The sequence below is a fragment of the Cricetulus griseus genome, chromosome X (assembly GCF_003668045.3).
Source record: "Cricetulus griseus strain 17A/GY chromosome X, alternate assembly CriGri-PICRH-1.0, whole genome shotgun sequence".
Taxonomy (NCBI): Eukaryota; Metazoa; Chordata; class Mammalia; order Rodentia; family Cricetidae; genus Cricetulus; species Cricetulus griseus.
Genome location: NC_048604.1, coordinates 49,563,953 through 49,585,348, shown reverse-complemented (window position 1 = coordinate 49,585,348; position 21,396 = coordinate 49,563,953). Strand labels below are relative to the sequence as shown.

Sequence of the window (21,396 nt, the reverse complement as noted above, 5' to 3'; positions counted from 1 at the left end):
TTGCATTGTGAAATGGAAGATTACTTACAATTAAATATGATCCCTAAAGACTATATCTTTTTTTGTATGACAGCAAAATTTGCAAATAATCCAGGAAAAAGTTCAAGGGAAAGCATAGTCCACCTCAGTAATGTGTAAATTCTTCTAAATTTTCACAATGTGTAATCATTTTTATTCAAAATGCTGTGAATTGTATCATAAATATTTGAAGTTAAGCATAAAATGAAGGCTAATATTCTTCTTTTGTTTATGGTAAAACACAAAACAAAATAAAAAAATAAAATCTGAATGCTCAGAGAGGTGAATACTTGGGACAGGGTATTAGACAATTCAGGTACCATGAGAAAATAGCAGAGGTTCAAAGGTATTTTTAATTTTCTAAGACCATAATTCAAAGACCAAGATACTGGTTGGTGTCTCTTGAGGTCTTCTTCATTTAACTGAAGATGACCATTTTCTCATGATCTCCCCACTAGGGTCTTCATCTTATTTTGTTTTTCTGTATCAAATCTGAGCCCATTAAATTTGGATTGGTATCTTATTCTACATTTTATCCTCAATGTCTGTTGTATAGAAAACTCTCAATTAGGTGTGAGTGAATGCCACGTAGTTGGGTTAAATATAGGTTTATCGTTAATTTTTAACATATATATTATGCTTCCTTTTGTAATGATTTTGTTCATCACAATTATGAGTATATTCTTACTGTGAAAATTATTCTCAGTAGTTTATTGATGGCTTATGAGTGATCATTCAATGATAGAATATTCAAATATATATTTCAGACAACCACAGAATTTTTAGGATTGTTTCTGACACTTTTACCTTTCTGAGATGTGAATTTGTAAAAAAAAAAAATCAATGCTTATCATTACTTGAGTTGGAAAGATGTTTGACAGTTTGCTGAGAAATAAATGATACAGGTTTATAATTGGCTTTATAAAACAAATACTGTGACAAAAATATTAGATAGAATAGGAAGAAATGTTAGATAGCCCTTCTAAGATCCTGTTTCCCCATGAGTCCTTTGAACTTTCCATCCTTTGGCATTTTTTGCAGCAATGTGTTTTCATGTCTTTGATTTATAATTAGTGACATACGATTCGGTGCTACAGCAAATGTAAGGGAATTCATTCATGGCACGTCATGTTTAAAATGTCAGTATATAATGACACACCATACAATGTATTCATAATTCATGACCACTGGACACAAACATTTCAGTTTGAGAGTTTGCCTGCATTACATTATATTACACTGAAGCAAGACCATTAACCAAAGAAGACATGTGAAATAACTAAGTACTACAGGATACAAGGGCAGGAAAACAGTGACAGTTTTAAATAGTTGCCTTTGTTCAACTTATGAAATATTTGACCTTTAGTTACACCAATTGTGCTTTATTGTATTTATCTACTGGACTCTCATCTATGAGAACCACTAAATCCTCTTGAGCATGAAAAGAATGTTGTACTACATTTACTATACTCTTGGTGATATTCTAGACTCAGTTATTAAAACTGTCATTCCCTACAGTTTTTCATGTAAATCAACACAGCAAATTTTGAAATTATAAAATAGGAGACCCTAAAATCACTTAAGTCAATAAATCTAGAAACTTTGAAATTAATAGAAAGTTATATAAGGTTAAATTTGTTTGTTAGTAAAAGCACTCTTACTAAAGTTGTTTAGTTCCCATTATGTTATGAAGTATATATCTTAAAGCTGGGTTGTTAAACTGTACATGTGGATTTGTGCACATTGGCTAGTTGTCATGAGATTGTTTTAGTCATGTAATTTTTTGAGCGATCATGGCATTTGGTTACCAGTTCATAATTCCAATATGAAGCCCTCACCTCTAATGCTATTCATACCATTCAAAATCAAAATGAAAATAAATCCCACTTCTGAGTTTAAGGGTTGTAACCCTGTATATGGTGGAAATAAGTGATTGTGGTACCATGATTTTTTGACTAAAGTATTATGGGCTTTGGAAAGTGGCCTTCTGTGAAAATGAATGCACTTTTCCCATTTCAGAGTAGTAGAATACCTGTTTTCCTTTACCTGATATAATGCTGTTATGCAGATTGATGCCTAAAGTAGAAAGATACTTGGTGTAAGGAGTTTGTATCTCTGACTATATAAGTGAATTCTAAAATGTTAACCTCAACTCTTTCTAAATGGCCACACATTTTGTAGAATTAGAATCACTTATTGATGTTACTATTCTCTATAGGCCAGTAATTGAAATGGGGGAGACCTAGTAGTGGAGGCCTGGATCCCAGCTATTTTTGAATGTGAGCAAAGGAAGATAGCAGGTTTTAGCATTCCCTAAGCAACAAGAGGAGCTGCAGGCTAATCTGGACAATTTAGGGATACTTTGCCAGAAAATCAAAAGTGAAAAATTGATTCTGAGTGTGCTATATCATACCTTTAATTCCATCACTTGAAAAGCTGAGGGTTGCCTAGGAGTTTTAAACTAGCCTGTTCTAAATAGTGAGTTCCAACCTGGCCTACAGAGTGAAACCTTGCCTCACAAAACAGACAGCAATGGTGAAGGGAGAGAGGGCTAGAGGAAAGGGAGAGGAAGTGTAGGGGAAAGAGGAAGGGAGGAACAGAGAGAGAGAGAGAGAGAGAGAGAGAGAGAGAGAGAGAGAGAGAGAAAACACAAAAATAACATAATTATGTTTGCTTGATAGAGTGGTTCTGAATTCAATCCCCAGTAAACAAAATAGACTAATTTAAAAAATATTTATGTAGCAATATAATTTATATGTTAAATAACACTGTGATGCAATTATTTGATGTAGTTCGAAACAGAAGGTGAAAAATTCATCTTGCAAAATTCTTCCCCTCTGAACATCTTTTAAAAATCATTTTTTAAAACAGGTCAGTGTGAGAAATGTATTCTGTGACTCGTTGTGAGATTAATTTTCAGAGACACCAAATATAGCAGGTGTTAACTTTGTTTATGTACTTCTTCAAACTGTTGTAGTTATGAAGAAGGAATGTTTGAACTTTGAGGGAGTAAAACCCAGCTCACAGCTTAATTTTCCTTTCTTCCCCCTTTGTGTAATCTTTAAGAGTCTGAAGCATAGTACTAGTGAGCTTATTTAAGAGTATTTTCAAAACTGAAATATTCATTTATATTCATGGGTGTAAATGAGGCTGTTAATACTTTAAATGTAACACTTGTTTGTTTTCTCAGAATTTGATTACATCTTTTTAGATTAGCACATTTACAACACTATAGTTTAGGTTGTGTGAAAACTTCATTAAATTCTCAAATCTTCAGTTTATTAAATTCTTTAGAGAAGAGTGCTTTGTAAATGCAGTCTTGATTGGTATTCCCTGTCAATAACAACTATTTAAAAGTCATCTTTCTTTTTTCTCTCAACATGTGTTCTTCTTTATTGAAAAATTTCTGCCCCCCTATGTAGAAGACATACACTCCAGGTCCTATATATTAATCAAACAAGTATTCACTATTTCAAAATGCTCAATTCATACTGTTTCACAACTATATTTGTGAAATAATTGTGACTAAACTGTAATAGCGACAAATGTTGGGTTGAGAGGTATAGCTACCTAAAATAAAAGTTTGTAATTTGAAAATTTGAAGGGTGCTTCTTGATGATTTTCACATTAATTAAAAGTGGTTGTAAACATTTTCAGTACTAGAAGATACAAGAAGTGTATCTTTCTGGGACTAGCTGTAGGTCTTACTTGGTTCACCACAAAGACTGTTTCTATAGAGGAGTTAAATGAACCCAGCTGGCTTAGTATTCTGTGATTTGCTGTAGTCATTTTCTGAGTTTAATCTTATGACTGATTTTGTAATTCTCACAGTGGGGGAAAGTCGACAACATGAGCCGCATTTAGTGAATATAATTAGTAAGTTTGAAAACAAATGCTTTTTTATTCTACAAAAGCTCTGTTCAAAGGGGATTGAAACCCTGTTTGAAACTGTTGTCCAAAATAAAACATGGCTACTATGACTGAATGTGACCACTCATGTTACAAACCGGTTTTCCAGTCAAATGAAGCCTTCCTAATGAACGCATTACACAACCTTAATAAGAGGAGCCAGTGACTGGAAGGAAGTTTATAAAGTGGCAGTTTATACTAACATAAAGGTCTATGATAATTTTAGAGGCTTTAGGAATTATTTATATCTATTTAAATACCTTTTTCCATGCTGGTAATCCAGCCACATTTATTGAACCTTTACTCTCTGTAGCACCCACTGCTAGGATCTTTGCAAGGAAAAAGAAAAATCAAACGTATTTCCAATCATTTTTTTTTTAATGAGCTTACTGGTACATACAGAACACTGTAATGGTAAAGCCAGAGAGAGGGAGAAAAGTGTGTGGGGAGGGCTGTAAGGGGGAAGGATGGACACGCATAAAAAGTAAATTGTTACTCATGAATGCTAGCTAACTAACTCCCAGGCAATAAAGCACTCTGTGGTGTGATATCCACACTGTAAAGCTGCTGCATTTGTGTGCAAAGCATAGGGATAATTCCAGTCCTATGTATAACATGGACATTACTCCTTTTCAATTTGATTTTCTCTGAATTCTGGCATGAGGGTGAGCACAAAGCCTTAATGTTTGTTTGTTTGTTTTTATTTTTTCTCTTTCTCTGTTCTTTGGTTTCTTCATTTACAATATGGAATCTCATAATACACATTTCTTTTTTAATTAGTTTTTATTTTTATGTGTATAAATGTTTGGCCTGCATGTAAATGTGTGCACTCCATGCATGCCTGCTGTCTGTGGAAGTCAGAGGAGGGCTTTGGAGCACCTACAACTGGAGTTATGGATGGCAGTGAACCACCATGTGGAAGCTTGGAATTGAATACAGACCCTCTTGCAAGAGTAGCAGGTGTTGTTCACCAGTGAACTATCTCTCCAGCCCCTACACATTTGATTTAATGCTTCAATATTTAAAATTGATTCTCAAGTTACTGTGTACCTTCTGCATTTTTGCACATTTTCATTAGCATCTGTTATACAGTGATAAGCTTCATAATAATATATGTCAAGGTACATTGTATATTCACTTCCCACAATCCTCTACTTTCTCCTCCCCTCTTAATTAAATATTGGTTTTTAAAAAATATTTCTATAACATTTAGCACTGCCAAGTCAAAAATAATAGATTATACAACTAAAACTATTTTTATGTGCACAATCCCCCCCACACACACTAATCAGGTACAAAAATCAAACACTGCCTCCCATACTAAGAGACTTTCATGAGTTATATTTAGATAAGTATGAGTGAAACATTTTTATATTTAATGCTCAGGATAAAGGATCTGTGTATGATGAAATGTCAACTCTTTGGAGGCTGACTGTTTAGAGAAAGGAATTAACTCTTCAAATTCAATGAAATCTTTATCATGTACACCTTTATCTCATCTGTTTGCTATTGCAGTGACAAAATATCCAAGGAACATAATTTAATATAGGGAAAGAAAGATTTGCCACATGGCCTCATGGTTTCAAATGACAATTGTTTTTTTTTTTTTTTTTTTTTCCTGTGGAAGCAAGGTAGAATATTATGGCTGGAGCATACAGTGGAGCAAAGAAGCTCACCTTATGGAAGATAGGAAGCAGAGAAAACCTAGATGTTAACAGAAATATGATATGAAATTTAATGCCATGCCTACATCCTAATAGCCCGTTATGAAGTCAATATCTTCATGCTCTAATTGTGAAAGTGCTGCCATCTGTGGACCAATTCTAGAGCACATGAGCCTTTTGGGAGGATATGCTCCATCCAAAACATAAAAACATTTTAAAGTATAATGTTTAGAAATCTGCTGTGAAGGAACATGAAAAATTATAATAAATTGTACTCAAATTTGGGAGAGTGGTACAAATGATTGGTTGTCAGATATTTTCATCAGCAATAGCCTGGCCCATTTCAAGTTCTGTAGCACTCCCAAATTTCATTTTTTATGACATATATAAGAAAAGCCAGAGTGTTTATTGATTTCCTAAAGCATAAATTTAATTTTGTGTCTGCTTGTTTGTTTGTTTTTAGTAGCATTTAATTTGTTAGTGGTTAAAAGAGAATTGATCCTCAGCTATAATTTATTTAAGGGATTTTTGTGAGACATAATAGGCATATAATAAAACTTGAACAATTATAATAAAGTTTGGTGCAATTGGCATTTTTCTAGTACTACAGATACGCACCAAAGTCTCTAGAATAGACTCCTCACAACCCTACTCTGTTGATCTACTTTACAGCTCCAGGCAATTACCAATTTTCTTTACTTATTTTTATTTTTGTTAAGATTTTGTTGTTGTTTGACAGTTTCACACGTTTATACAATGAATTTTATTGACACCCCAATTCCCCCCATCTTTTCAACAAGTCCTCTTCTTTTGATATTTGATTGTGTATCACTACCAAAAGATTAAGCAATGAACTTCTTGTACATTCTGCATCATTGATTAATCTTGTCTTCATATGAAGTACTTAGGATAGTAAAATTTATACAGATAAAAGCTAGAGATGTAGCTACCTGCAAGGTTAGAAATGGAACAGACTGTTAGTGTTTAATGTTTTAGCTCAGGATGATAAGAAATTCTTATTATGGATATAGGAATGGTTTCACAGGCATGTGAATTTGGTTAGTGTCACTTAACTCCAAGTGTTTAAAATGCTAAATTTCATATACATTTCTTACAATGAAAAAGAAGTTTCATAGCTGGTTTGTCTGTAATAAGATATCACTGATAAGATATCAGTGATAATCATTTCCAGAGATGCAGAAACAGAAAAGCGATGAGAAAAATATTCAACAGGAGAAAATGATTAATGCTAATTCATATTAAAATTACATAGAGTATTAAAGGTGAATGAATGAATGATTGAAGGAAGATTCTGAAATATACTTATATAACTATTTCTTATTGCTGTTGATTTCACTTTTCAAAGAATTTATTGATGACTACTAGAGTTACTCTTGCACTAATGGCACACCTCTGAGTCTCATTTACCTGCATTATTGCCCATGTTCTTTTTTATTACTGGTGATAATCTTTGAAGTTATGTCCACGGAAAAACAACAAAGAACTGGTTTCACTGTCTCTGAAACTTCACATAGTCATGTTTAAGTAAAAATGTTTATTACAATAAAAGTTAAGTGGTTTTATTATTTGTATAAACCAAGCCTTTTTGGAGAATCTGTTCAAAACCCAAGAGATACTTATGCTTGTAGACTATTTTTATACCAATTTAAAAATAATTTGATTTTCTTAAAACTATTCTCAGAAGAATTTGTTTGGTATGCCTACTATAGACAGGTTGATTAAGTAAAAGCACTTGCAAGTAGCAGACCTGCTTTTATGTCAGACATGATTCATTAGTGCATTGTGGCCTTTCCTAAATGAGCATAAATAACTGTTGATTTGCCACAGGTCCTGGCTACTTCAGACTAATGCATATGTAGTGCATTCTTCTTGACTAAGTGATACTATAAGGAAAACCCTGAGAGGTAGAGCAGTGAGGGTAGGAAAGCAGAATTTGTCTTCTCTGAGAAACTAATAGCACAAAAATCCTGCTGGGCTTGAAGGTGGCAAAAGAGATGAATCCTTATTACATTTAATGTTGTCATGGTTTCAAGTTTAAGTTCTGCTTTCACAGATTGCTACCATAAATTAAGTTAACAAGTATAAAGCTCTTAAATTGCATGACTTTTTATACAATTGATATCATCTGTTCCCCTTTTGTTGGAAGTACCATTATAATACAGAAATCAAGAGTGTAAAAAAGGGACAATCAAGCCTATACCAAGAATTGGGACATATTTTCCAGTGTAAATTACATTTGGCTGAATTAGTGTCAACTGTGGTCATGTAACACCTTTAAAAAATGAGTTTTGGTGACAGATTCAGAAATAAAGCCGGGACAGGAATGCATGTATTATACCTGTCTGGCCGTAGCTGCAGAGCTAATGTCTTCATGGTAATTGCAATCCTTAAAAGTACATTATCTTTCTCAGTGTTATTGCGATGTGTGCTGGTGTTGAAGAAAGCAATAATTTGTAAACAACTCTTGGCAGAGAACACAGAATTTAATTTTTTTAAATAAAGGAAACTAACATTAGAATTCATCTGCTGAATCAAGACTGGCACGAAGTAGTTTTGTTTTGATATATGCACTGGAGCATTCATGATTGCTTAAATATTAACTGTTCCATGAATATATAAATATAATAGGGAAAAATAAGCCATAATTAGGGAACATTTTACGGAAAGATATAGAGTTGAAGTATCTGATCACAGTAATAGATTAAATGGTTTCATTTCAAGAATTCAACCAGATTCTGTGTCTTCAGTGAGTATCTAATTTCTTTTTAAGGTTAATCAATCCAGTATAGGTGTGCAGTAGGACTGTTCCCTTCTCACCAGGAGAGAGCAACTGTTAATTCAGGACTTCTTAATGAGCCCGAGTTCCTTGTAGCCATTTGTATAAATATAAGGAGAAAGGGAGAGGTCTGGAAAGCTGACTTCTAATGTAGTTGATTGGCATGGACCTTTGTCTCAAATTTCAGTCTTAACACCACTTCCATGTTAGACCTCCTTAAATATGTCTCACTAGGAAGCATATGTGTGACTTTGCCATTACATTCCTTTTATTCTATATGTGCAGTTCAATTTTTGTCTATGATAACTATACATTCTCCAGCCATTTGTACAAGACAATTCTAACTACTTCCCAGAATGAACCATTCTCATGAACTTAGCTGAGTGTTTTCTCTGTAACACTCTAAAGTTGATGTGTAAGATTTCTTTGGGGCAGATGTGTAAAACCCACTGTTTTTTCCTATACAACACCTCCTCACAATTTACTTTATACCTGACATTGGCATGCTGACTCTGGTAACACAGTATCAGCATATGCCTGCCTCATGGAGGGTACTTCATCATTTTCTCTTCATAGACACTGTGTGGTCACATTTCCTGTAAGTACATTCTGTATGGCCCAAGGGTTGAGGCATGGAGCTCCTTGGAGACCTGAGGAAGGTATTAGTATCACAGGTATTTTTGTGGCCAACATTGAAGCTCAAGTTTTCTGAAAAAAGGTCTGAGTGACAATTTGCTTACCAGCTTAAGTTAGTTAAGAGGAGGTGAATAATCTACTAGGCTAGCTAGTCCATCACTCCACTGAAACACAGTATACCAGACTCACTATAGTAGAGTGTGAGTTTAATTTTAGTATAGTTTTAAGGAATAAACAAGGGACAGTTCATGAGGCCTACACAGCACAGCATGCACGGTTTGATGGTTGTGCTCTTGGACCACTAAGTGGTAAATTATGATACAGACCAGTTTCATTTTATACTAACTAATCGAGAACAGTTAGAACAATTCTGTTCTTTAGTAGCCACAGATTACTAGAGTTCTCTAGTTTTAAATTGACATCAAGCTTTGAAAATACATAAAACAGAACAACTTGTTATTTTTGAAATATTGTAAGATTTTGTAGGTAAACTGTAGACAACTGCCTGACTATCTCTTGACCTGGAAATTTTGTCAGTGTGCACTTACACCTTAGTATACATCAGAATTACCTGGAGATTTTTTTGACACCCCCCACACACACACATTTTTCCCCTGATTAAGCAAGAAACACCCCTTGAGTTTCTTATTTAGTTAATTTTAATTTCAAACAACTTTCCAGATGAGGTCAATGTGCTTGGTCAAGGGGTCTCTGTTTAATATTCTAGTCGATAACCATGAATTAGTTTCCCATCTTTTAAAAGTATTGAGACTTGAACCAGGGCTATGCAAGACACCCACTAAGGTGTATCCCTAGCCTAGAACATTGGAATTCTTTTTTTTAATTTGAGAAGCTCACTTTTATTAAGGTATTAATATCACAATGAATTTATAAAACATGGTATAAGATAGATGGTTAATAGATGAAGTCATACCTTTCTCTCAAAATTTCAATTGAGCAGTTTCTGCTCTAGAGAGAACACGTGGTTCTGTCAAACAAAAGCCGAATTAGTCTACTTCTGCTTCCATCCGCTACTGGATGAAGACTCTAGGATGACATATAAGGTAGTCATCAGTGTCATTATCAGAGAAGGGCATTTAAGGCAGCCTCTCCACTATTGCTTAGATTCTTAGTTGGGGTCAACCTTGTAGATCTCTGGACATTTCCCTAGTGCCAAATTTCTCTTCAAACCTATAATGACTCCCTCTATTATGGCATCTCTTTTCTTGCTCTCCTCTATTCTTCCCCTGACTCAACCTTCCTGCTCCCTCATTTTCTCCTCTCTCTTCCTCTTCTCCACTTCTCTTTCTCCCAACTCCCTCTCCAATCCCCCATGCTCCCAATTAGTTCAGGAGATCTTGTCCCTTTCCCCTTCTTTTCTCTATGTCTAAAATCCATATATGAGTGAGTACATACCATGTTCATTTTCCAGTAGCTGATGAAAGAAAAAGCAGATACCCACAGCTAAATACTGAGCTGAACTCCTAGAATCCAGTTGCAGAGAGGGAGGAGTGCTGAGCAAAGGGGTCAAGACCAGGCTGGAGAGACACACAGAAAGAGCTGACCTGAACAAGGGGGAGCACATCGACCCCAGATGCTGTCTGGGAGGCCAGCATGGGACTGATCCAGATCCCCTGAACGTGAATGTCAGTTTGGAGGTCTGGGCAATCTATGGGGCCTCTGGTGGTGGATCAGTATGTATCCCTAGTACACGAATGGAGTTTGCGAGCCCACTCCACATAGAGGGATACTCTCTCAGCCTAGACACATGGGAAGGTATAGACCCTGCTCCAAATGTTATGACAGACTTTGAAGATATCCCATGGAAGGCATCACCCTCCCTGGGGAGAAGAAAGGGGATGGGCTAGGGGGTCGATGGAGGACAGGGGAGGAGGGTATGGTGAGGGAACTGGGATTGGCATAAGCTTGTTTCTAATTTAAATAAAAAAGGAAAAAACCTGCATAAGTAAGTAAACTAAGAGATAACTCCCAAAGAATCGGTATAAACTATCTCTTTCCATCTACACAAAACTTTTAAACATATAAATATTTGTAGAAAATCGTTAGAAGCAAAGAGAAATAGCTATGAATTGCCATTAGAGAATACAAGACTAGTTAACAAAAATGTTATGATTAAAAGGCAATTGTAAAGAGTTTATAGTAACAGTCATTCTGACACAATAAGGTAAATATTACCTGTTTGAATTTAGAAGTTTATATAAATCTATATTTCAAAATAGTGGATCATATTTTTATCTTCCCTTTTAATTGGTTCTTTGTGTCATTCACATCATGCATCCAGATCCCACCCATCTCCCATTCCCCCACATCTGCACTCTGTCCCCGCAACTTCCTCCCTCCAAAAGAAAACAAAACCATTTTTTTAAATAGGAAGAAAGGGAAAATCTCCTTACAGAAGCTGCAGTGTGACCCAGTGAGTCATACACTAAACCCCTTTATCTATAAGGCTTTACATGCAGGTGTTCATCACAAAGATTCATTAACTTGATTAGAGACCCCTGGTCTCTGATACATTATAGGCACTGGGCCCTCACTGGGACTCCTCCTGGACATCCTGTTGCTTTCCCATGTGCCCTGGGGAGTGGAGACCCTGTAGCTCTGGGTCTTGAGGACAACCCCCCAACTGTGCTCCAGCAGATCACAGATAAGATGGATTTGGGGGTGGACCAACACTTAACCCTGGATCTGGGCCTGGGTAGTTGCAGGCACCCATGAATTCTTGATTTTCTATTTTTATTTCTTCCAGTTCTTATTCTCCTCTGGCCTAATTATGCTGAACTTATTCAGGATGATAATTATAATAACTTTTGCCACTAGCCTCACCATTTTCCAGCTGCTGGCTCTACTGCCCCCTCTATTATCCAGTTATTATCCACAGTCAATATTTTGAATAAATTATCCTTACACATTACCTCCTCTTTCTGGCTATCCATTTCATTTAATTTTATGTCCTTGGCACTATTCTGAAACAATACTTGAAGGTCACCAAAGATTTCTCTAATCATCAAATTAGCCTTAATTATCTTTGGCTTGTGTGGTGCATTTATTCATTGAACATTCCAGGGGGAAATCTGATCATAGTCCTCATTTATATAGAGGTCACAATCTGGTAGGTGATACTGAGTATGTCAACAGAATTATGTATTGTGGAATAAATGTTACAACCAGAGCCTGTATAAATCACTGTGGAAAAAACAAAAGTGGTATTTATTAATTATACTCAGTGAAGTTGGAAAAGACTCATTATTAATGACGCATCTTCCTGGGCAATGGTTCCCCCTTCCAAACACATTCTTCATAACATACGTCCCATTTTTAAATCCAGTACATATTAAGTTTCAATATGTATAAGTGAACTGGCTGTATTCTGCCACCATCCCTTATTAACAGTTGAACTCTGCCTGTATGCTCTTTGTTACCTATAAAATGGATATAATGATAACTAGTTCACTAAGTTGTTTTGAGGAGTGAAAAATATATGCATACAAGGCACTTACCAAAGTGCCTCTGCCATAGGCACGTGACACATGAATAGCCCATATTGATTCTTCCCCCTTCACACAAACATAGATATATCTTCCTGGTAAAGGGAAAATATTCATGGGTACAAAGAAACCAACTGAATGCATGGGAATCTTTCCCTTTTCATTCAACCAACAAATATATATTGAATAGCATTGTTTTCACTGTTGAATATAAAATGTCTTAAGAAGCACATTTAAAAAGCAATAATAATCTTGTGTCAGTAGATACATACATAGCTGAAGTTGGAGAGAGTTGAGAGAGGGTAATGGCAAGACAGGAAATTGTCATGCTAGTTGAGAGCCACGTCAGGGGGGACTTAGGTGACTTATAACTACGATTGCAAACTAAGGGAGGCTCACATTTCTTATAGTTTGATGATGATAATTACCCTGATAATACTTTATCATATCAAGTTCCACAAACATGTCTGGAATCATAACTACTTATCTTATACCTAGTTTATATTAAGTGTTTACCCAAGAAAGTTGAACCAGGAAATGGCAGGCTAAAGGTTCAAGTCTGAATGTGTATCCAATAATAATGAATAAAATAGGATTGTCTCTTCATCTAATAATTAAGAAAAATACAGCCAAGACAATGAGTTGTTCATAGCCACCTTCTCAGAGAGTGTTTCCATATTGCTTTCTCCATTCTAAAACTAGCTCACTCTAAAGTTAGGGTTTTCTGACATGTTAAGCCATTCTTTTAATTAGCACAACTTAAAACTTATGGGGTCTGATTTTATTCCCATTTTTCTCTTCCTGTTACTCATTGACAAAACACATTTTTTCACAGTGACTCAAATTTATCTTTTTTGCTCCTATGTCTGACAACTCCTTATAATTATATCAGTCCTTGACATTTGCCACAAAGTTACTCTGTATATTTTCTCTTTTCTCTGTACTTACATATTTTCTACTAAATTCAAACCTTGAGGCTTCAAAGTTAACGCACATCATTATTTGTCTCTTATGTTAATATTTAGGACACTGTCTGTTGCACAGTGGAGAATCTTATAACTTCACTCTGGCATTCACCCTCACCTAGTTCTCAGCACATACAGTGTCATGGAGAAGCCTAGCCTTTGTAGTCAGTCTGCCTGCATTTGTGAGTGTGGTGTTCTTGCATATAAGTGCTTGCGTTTGCAATAAACATGAGAATAGAGATATGTTTAGTTATATTCCCATTTAGCATATACAAATGAGAGTTCCTTTTTGGGGGGTTTTCGAGACAGGGTTTCTCTGTGGCTTTGGAGGCTGGCCTGGAACTAGCTTTTGTAGACCAGGCTGGCCTGGAACTCACAAAGATCCGTGTGCCTCTGCCTCCCGAGTGCTGGGATTAAAGTTGTGCGCATCCACCGCCCAGCGACCTGGAACATTCTCGCAGGAGAGAAGTAGTCTTAAAGTGTGAGTAGGTATTTAACAAATAAATACAAGGAGAGACAAATACGGGTTTCCAAGCAAGGAATAACATATATAAAACTACACGATGTGCTAATCTATGATCACATGGTATATGTTTATGCAATTGTAATCTAGACTAAGCAATAAGTGACATTTTCAAAAAAAACAAACAAACAAGAGCCATCACATAAATAGCTTTGTATGCAAAAGAAAGAGGTTGGAGGTCTGATGGTTTTCTAGATGAAATAGACCCTTTGCATTGGACATTTTAAAGCAATCCTATTAGCCATGAATTAAAGAACTGAAGAATGGCATTTCTATGGAGTGATTAAACTAACCACATTTGCTTTGTTTACTTTAAAAAAGAAAATTTCATTCTGACAAGTTGCTCTACAGTGGACAGCTACCAGTTTTCTGTTCCCACTGAGGACAAAAACAAACAAACAAACAAACATGGGTTTTTTGAAGCAGAAGGGAAAATTACCTCTCGACTAGGTCCTTCACAGATGGATTGAATGTGGTTGATATGGATCATTAAGTTGTTGTTTCTGGCTCCCTGGTTGAATTCAGGAATCTGTGTCCTTAAATAGCCAGATTTCAGAACCATGCCATGACCAACAATTACTAGGTTTGAATGACTTAGCGATAGAATCAATAAGTCCTTTAGGGAACCCTGGGGAGATGGCTCAGTGTTTAAGAGCACTTGCTGTTCTTACAAAGCACCTGAGTTCTGTTTCCAGCACCCATACCAGCCAGTTCTCAGTAGTCTTTAACTCCAGTTTCTGGGGATCTTCTACTCTCTTCTGGCTTCCAAAGATACCTGTATACATGTGGCATACACACAAACACATAAACACATAAAAATGAATGATTTTTTAAATTAGGTGCCCATTAATTACTCATATATTTTTCTCTCTACCTATCTAAAGCTTTAGTATTGTATTTGAACATGCAAAATTTACTATCCTTAGTTATATATTATTTATATATATATTTGAAGAGATGATCAGAGGGGCTTGAGAAATGGTTCAGCAGTTAAGAACACTGACTGCTCTTCTAAAGGACCCTGGTTCATTTCCCGGCACCCACATGGCAGCCTACAACCGTCTGTAACTCTAGTTCCAGGAATTTTGACATTCTCACACAAAATATATACACGGAAAACAGCAGTGCCCATTAAAACAATAAATCTAAGAGAGAGTTGGGGGGAGAACAGAATTGGCCATAGATGTAGATGTTGTTCTACCAAGGGTATTTTGTATTCATGTACAGTCTGGATGTTATTAAATATTAGGGAGATTGAATTCATTTAATTTCAGTTATTAATCTTTTGTGTATAACAATTACTGGCCAGGTGACTGCAATTAAAACTATTATGTATGTGGTTTATTAGCTAACAGATCTTGGTTATTGCAGTGATTCACTCATATTTTCATTGATTTTCATTAAGTCAGGTTACTGAAATAATACAAATTTTTTTAGCTTTTCAAAATATTTCTATTTTATGAATCCACTATTTTATTTTTAGGTTTCGAAAAATACGCAAAATAGGTGATTGTGGAGTAGCCTCTCCCAATCCTTTGGCAGCTTATAAAAATAAGTCTGGTGTCTGTGAAGTTGCTTTATGAGACAGGGTCACTTCACTCAACTTCACTCAAACCTCAGTGAAGTTTGAGGTAGGAATAAAGCCAAAACATAGACAAAGGTGCCAAAAGGCACTTTGCTTCTGGCTACACCAGTCTTTGAAATGCTTGTAGCATACTTGCCTCTGAGACTTATGCATGCTGGAGCCGGCCTACCTCCTTACTTAGATATTTGACATGAATATGAAATTTTAACATGATTTTAAGTAACCAGATATCAAACAGAAATCAATTTTATCTCTTAATAAACTAACCCAACTACTTTGGAAGTGATTTTGTACATATTCAGATTACATTACCTTTGTTCTACCCCCAAGAGATGAATATATCCAGCTTGTCTACTTACAACAGCAAATTATTGGATAAATGTCATTAACTAGTAGTATTGATGAAAGTGTTTATAGTTGCCTTCTGTGCTAAAAATGAACAATACTACATGGACTGAGACAGAAAGACTATAGCTAGCGTGTAAATGATACAAAGGAAGAAATGCTGCAGACACAATATAAAGTAATGCACTACATTAAGGAAAATAATTTGCATTATATTTTAATATTATTTAGTTTTAAAGAATTAATCTAAGGATTATACATAGAAAGAAAGATTTAAAAAGACCACCTATTGGTCATCATTTCCTGCCAAAGACTTTTAAAAAAGACTGTGTGTGTGAGGGTTTCTCAAAAATAAATATTGCTATATAAACTAAACATCTTGTCTCCCATACCAACTAGAGCTATTTCTCATATTGACAAGGCAGGTGCTTCACCCTGTTTGCCCATGCTTTTAAGGGAATGTTATGGTTCTAAAATTTCACAAGCATATTTTGTCTAGGAGGCCTATTGATTTAATTAGAAATAATAACATTTGTTTGTATTTGTTTTTGTAGATTCAACCATTGACCATGGTAAATTGCAAAACAGAATTATATTGTTAGTGGCACTGAGAGTGAATAAATATGAAATCACTTTTCAGTACTTGAAAATTGTTCAGTGATTAAAGTGCTTGGTGATCACATAAGAGATCTGGAACAGGATCCTTAGGCAGCAAAAATAAAAATGGCAGAGTTGATCATGTCTAACTCATTGATTGGAGGCAGAGGCAAGCTAGGGCTTGCTGGCCTGCCACTCATTCTGGAATAGCAAGCTTCATATTTAGTGAGAGACCCTGTCTCATAAAGCAAGATGGGGAATAATAGAAGACACCATATATTGAGTTATTTCTTCAGCACATGCATGCACAAGCAAGTGCACCTTCAAACACGTGCATTCACATGCAAACAACACAGAGACAGGTACACACTCATATACACACAAAATGTACAAATTCAGCAATTTAAGAATGCATGCAGAAGCTGAAGTTTTTACTGTAAAATAATATAAATCCATGGACAAAGAAAAAGGTAATGCATAAAATTAGCATATGACAATACCATTTTCTGTTTTATTTGCAATACTGGCTATGTACATTTTTAGCAGCTGTAAAATACCTGTGCAATTTGGTATCTTGAACATTGTGTAAGTGTATGTTGTTCCTTTTTCTCTTCTTTGTTTATACGTCTTTGTCTCCACAGACTTTGGAAAAAATGCATTTTCTTACTATTAGGGATGGGGGAATTTTCCTGCAGTTTACCTTGGCACCTATTTGGGGGGATCTTAGATGTTAAGTTTTAAGGGATTTTTTTTCAAATGTCCCACATACTGCAAAATGTTGCACTTTGTGAAAATATAAAACAGTAATCCCAGCTAAAGAGTTCTCTTTGGGGACCAGAGCTTCCCATTGATTCTGCTATAGCTGCTAGCCTTACTTAAGATAAACTGCCCTTGAGGTTCCTGTTGCTTTTTGTTCTTACAGCTTGTCCTTGGATTGTGGGATTCAACCTTGTAGTACTAAAAGGTATCTGGTGAATCAGCCTGAGTTCAGCATTTTAAATATTTTCCATATATGGAATACTGTATTTGTAGAATTTCTCAAAGAAATATAACAACAAACCCTACTACATTATGCCTCCTGTGTCCATTTGTTCATAAAGTCTTGAGGCTAATGTTCTTTGTATTTGTTAACATCATGAGGATGTAAATAGTCAATAAAAGGTTTAGCACATAACAGATTTGATATAGGCCTGATATAATAAACGCTATGATTCCTTTTTGTTTGTTTGTTTTTAGTCACTAAAACAATAAGGGTTAATTTATTTTGTAATTACCTAAGTATCATCTGCAGCCTTTCCTAAACCTGTTTGTGAAGAAGATATATTTATTCTAAACAGAGTAATCCTTAAAGCTAAGACCCCAAATCAGTATGAACACCAGTGGAGAAAGACATCATCTAAGGATTATAGAATTAAAACATCCAATAAACGGAGAAAAATATGAAATGTTGTCTTGTATTTATGCATTGTTTTTAAGTAAATCTCTGATTTCATTTGCAGCTGTGTCTAGTTTTAGAGAGCTACAAAAGGAAACATTAGAGCCTCCTAAATTTTTGAGGTCTATCCTTTAAAGATTTTTGCCATTCTATTGATAGCATCTTTTTCCCCTTGTATCTTTAAAAAGTCATGCAATGTTAAGCAAATAAATAATAAATAATTTCGTGTTCCCATGACTGAGTAGTCTGATTTTGGTTATAAGTCTGAAAGAAACAACTTTGTAATTTTTTTCTTATGGGCCTTGCAAGTATAAGAATATAAAACATGCTGTTTTCTGTTAATTTGCATTGATGATAGCTAGAAATAAATTTAATCTCACAAATGAATGCATCTTTCAAGAATATATTTTATAATAATGCAAAGACCACAGTGTTCTTAGAATCAACACACATTAACTGAGGCTATTACTATAAATACTTAAATGAGTGTTCTTGTCTCATAAAAAGAATAGTTCATTTTGCCATAATGATTGAGACATTTTTGAAAATATATATTAAGGCTTAATTTGCCTTTTATATTAGTGTTTTTCTCCTTTATAAAATAATAAGTTCATTTTAAGATCCTGGACTGTTTCACTAGATGCCATTAAGAAGCAACTGCCAACTTAATAAAAAAAAAAAAAGGTCAAGTGAGCTTCATTATGATCTATATTCACTCTTTTGTTTGATTTGCTTAAGGAAAATGTCTACTTAAATTTTAAAATGCTATTTTTCCATTCCAGATCAGAGATACAAAGTCAGCAGATCAAAAAACAACCCTTTTGCATTTTCTTGCTGAAATCTGTGAAGAACAACACCGTGATATCCTGAAATTTCCTGAAGAGCTGGAACATGTGGAAAGTGCAAGCAAAGGTAATCAATTGGCATTATTCTTTAAGACTATTCTATTCTTAGCCTATGTGTTTTAGTATAATGAGACAATTCAAAAGGAAGCTATGCACACTATTAATCATAAAACTTCTTTGTTGATGTTAGAAAGTGGAAAAATAGTTTTGATTGGCTCATATTTGACTCCACTGTACATTCAAATAACCTCTCTTCATCTTTCTTTTTAACAGTGCTAAGTCATTGGAGTTTTTTGACCTCTAATGAAACAATACATTCTATTCTTTAAGTTGATATGAACTTAAATGTACAGTGTAAATGAACCATACTTTTTTGATTCCAAAGTGATTCCAACACATTGTTCCTTGAGAAGGTTTTAAAGATAATCTTCTATAGTTTAGATAAAGAAGAAAGAACTTTGGAATGGGTAAAATATGAGGCTGAAGTTTTATCAGCATGGTAAAGGGATTGCTGTCCAGTGATAACTCAACAGGTGCCAGGTTAACTAGCAGAGTCATTGATGATGGACCTATAGGAGTAAGGTAGGCACCTCAGAAATATCCAAGGCAGACTCAGGTCCCACATCACTCTATACTGAATTCAGGAATGAAGGCACAAGGGGAGCAGAATGCTTGTAAGATTTTAAGGCAGTGTGAATAGCTTCATCAACATTGTCCACACTTAACAAGTGAATACAATGTAAAAGGAAAATGAATCAAGGAAATGCCTTCTGGAGGTGATGTTATGTGGGTACAATGTTTATTTTTTCTTTTAGATAAGAGAAATATGTACTGTAATGATTATATTCTGTAACTTTGAGACTTTAAGGAAGGACACAAAACTATGTTTCCCAAACTTACTAAAAACTGAATAACCCTGTTAGTGTCTTTTGAAGGAATATCCTGGAAAGTCCAAAATGTCACTTGTGGACATGGTTCTGCAGTTCTCTGCTGCTATGGGATTACCAGTCAGATCCTTGTCTTATTTTTATTTTTTTTTCTATTGTGTCCTGTACTGTGGTCCAAGGACCAAAATTGATTATTGAAGATTCCTCGTGATTCCATAGTATTAAGTATTCCCTTCATTAAATGTTTGTAATATAATAGAAAGTTATATTTATAAGTATGTTTCTATTTTTAAGTTGTTTCTAAAACATTAGTACTTCAGCCATTGTTACAACTGATAAATGCAGACAACAAAACCTTTCAAGTTGTTTCTAAAACATTAATATCGACTACTTTAGCAATTGTTATGCTGCTAAATGCAGGCACCAGAACAAAACCTTTTCAACTGTTTCTAAAACATTAATACCAAATACTTTTAGCCATTGTTACAACTGCTAAAGGCAGACAGCAGAACAAAAACTTTTAAGTTATCATGAATTTCTAATTCTAATTGTATTATTTACTAGTTTCAGAGCACCGAGGTAGTGATTTCTTGTCCCCATCTAGAAAATCACAGTGAATGTCAATAACAGTAAGATGAAATAAGTAAACTAGCATACAAAGCATACAGTAAAATCTTAGTAAGCCCACACCTGTTATACTACTGTCATTAGAACTGATAGTGATAGTACTGTTAAGAATTGATGCACCAGTAAGTACATTGCAGTGTTTTGATTGTTAGATTAGAAGAAAACTATTAAATATGTCTTACAGTCCTTCAAGGTTCAGATAAGCATGCATTCTATTCAGCTTTGTTTCTTTCATATCTGGGCTTTTTTTTATAAATCCGTTCATACCTTTCTTTAACAGTTTCATCACTTTCCTTTCCTCTGTCTATTAAAACAGCGAAATTCATCCATTTTTTTCGGATTACTTGATTTGTGTATTGATCCAGACAGTGGTTTCACAAGACTGTTGCCAAATACCCTTTTCCTGTCTCACTCTTTGGGCTGCAGCAATCCCCACTCTCCACTTGTTTGTGACTAGTTCTTTTCTCCCCCTGTGAAATTCAAAGAGTTCTCAACTCAAAAACTTCTTAAGCACACCCTGCCTGCTTGCGGCCCACTTTCATTTCCTCCCAGTTCTCATTTCAGTGTACCCAGACATATATTCTCTTGAGCCATTTTTATTCCTTTATAATAATCCTGTCTGTGTGTACAATTTCCGGCTGCATCCCCTGCCTGAAAATCTCACCTGCCTTGTCCTCTAAGACAACTGACTATCATTTGTCAAAACACTGTTCAAAATCCATTTCCTTTCTTTCTAATGTCTTGTTACCAAAGCCACAGGAGAAAATACTGTTAAGTTTAGTCTCTACAGGAAGAAAAGAAATGGTGAAAGGTCAAGCGATTTATGTGTTATTTATAGTTAAATACTTGTCCTTAATATTTGAGAGTAATTTGTCTTTGCTTCCTTACCATAAATTCTAGGGTCATTTGAGTCAAATTCTTTCACATTCATTACTGTGTTTCATATACTGTATGTACAATATTCACACACTCACAGTGGAAATAAAAAAATAGATCAACACTATATAATTAATTTACTTTTGAAAATGGATTGTCTTGTGAAATGATCCCCTTCTAT

The 21,396-nt window shown here is 35.0% G+C and overlaps 1 protein-coding gene across 9 annotated transcripts in view; it reads left to right on the top strand.

Annotated features, from left to right (window-relative positions):
* The window catches only part of LOC100768845 (protein diaphanous homolog 2), a 735,817-nt gene that overhangs the window by 352,960 nt on the left and 361,461 nt on the right, over positions 1-21,396 (top strand). For all 9 annotated transcript variants that reach the window (XM_027433000.2, XM_027432999.2, XM_027433003.2 and 6 more), the window contains one exon: positions 18,763-18,892. In XM_027433000.2, coding sequence (XP_027288801.1) covers positions 18,763-18,892 — 130 coding nt within the window. The remainder of the gene's footprint in view (positions 1-18,762; positions 18,893-21,396) is intronic.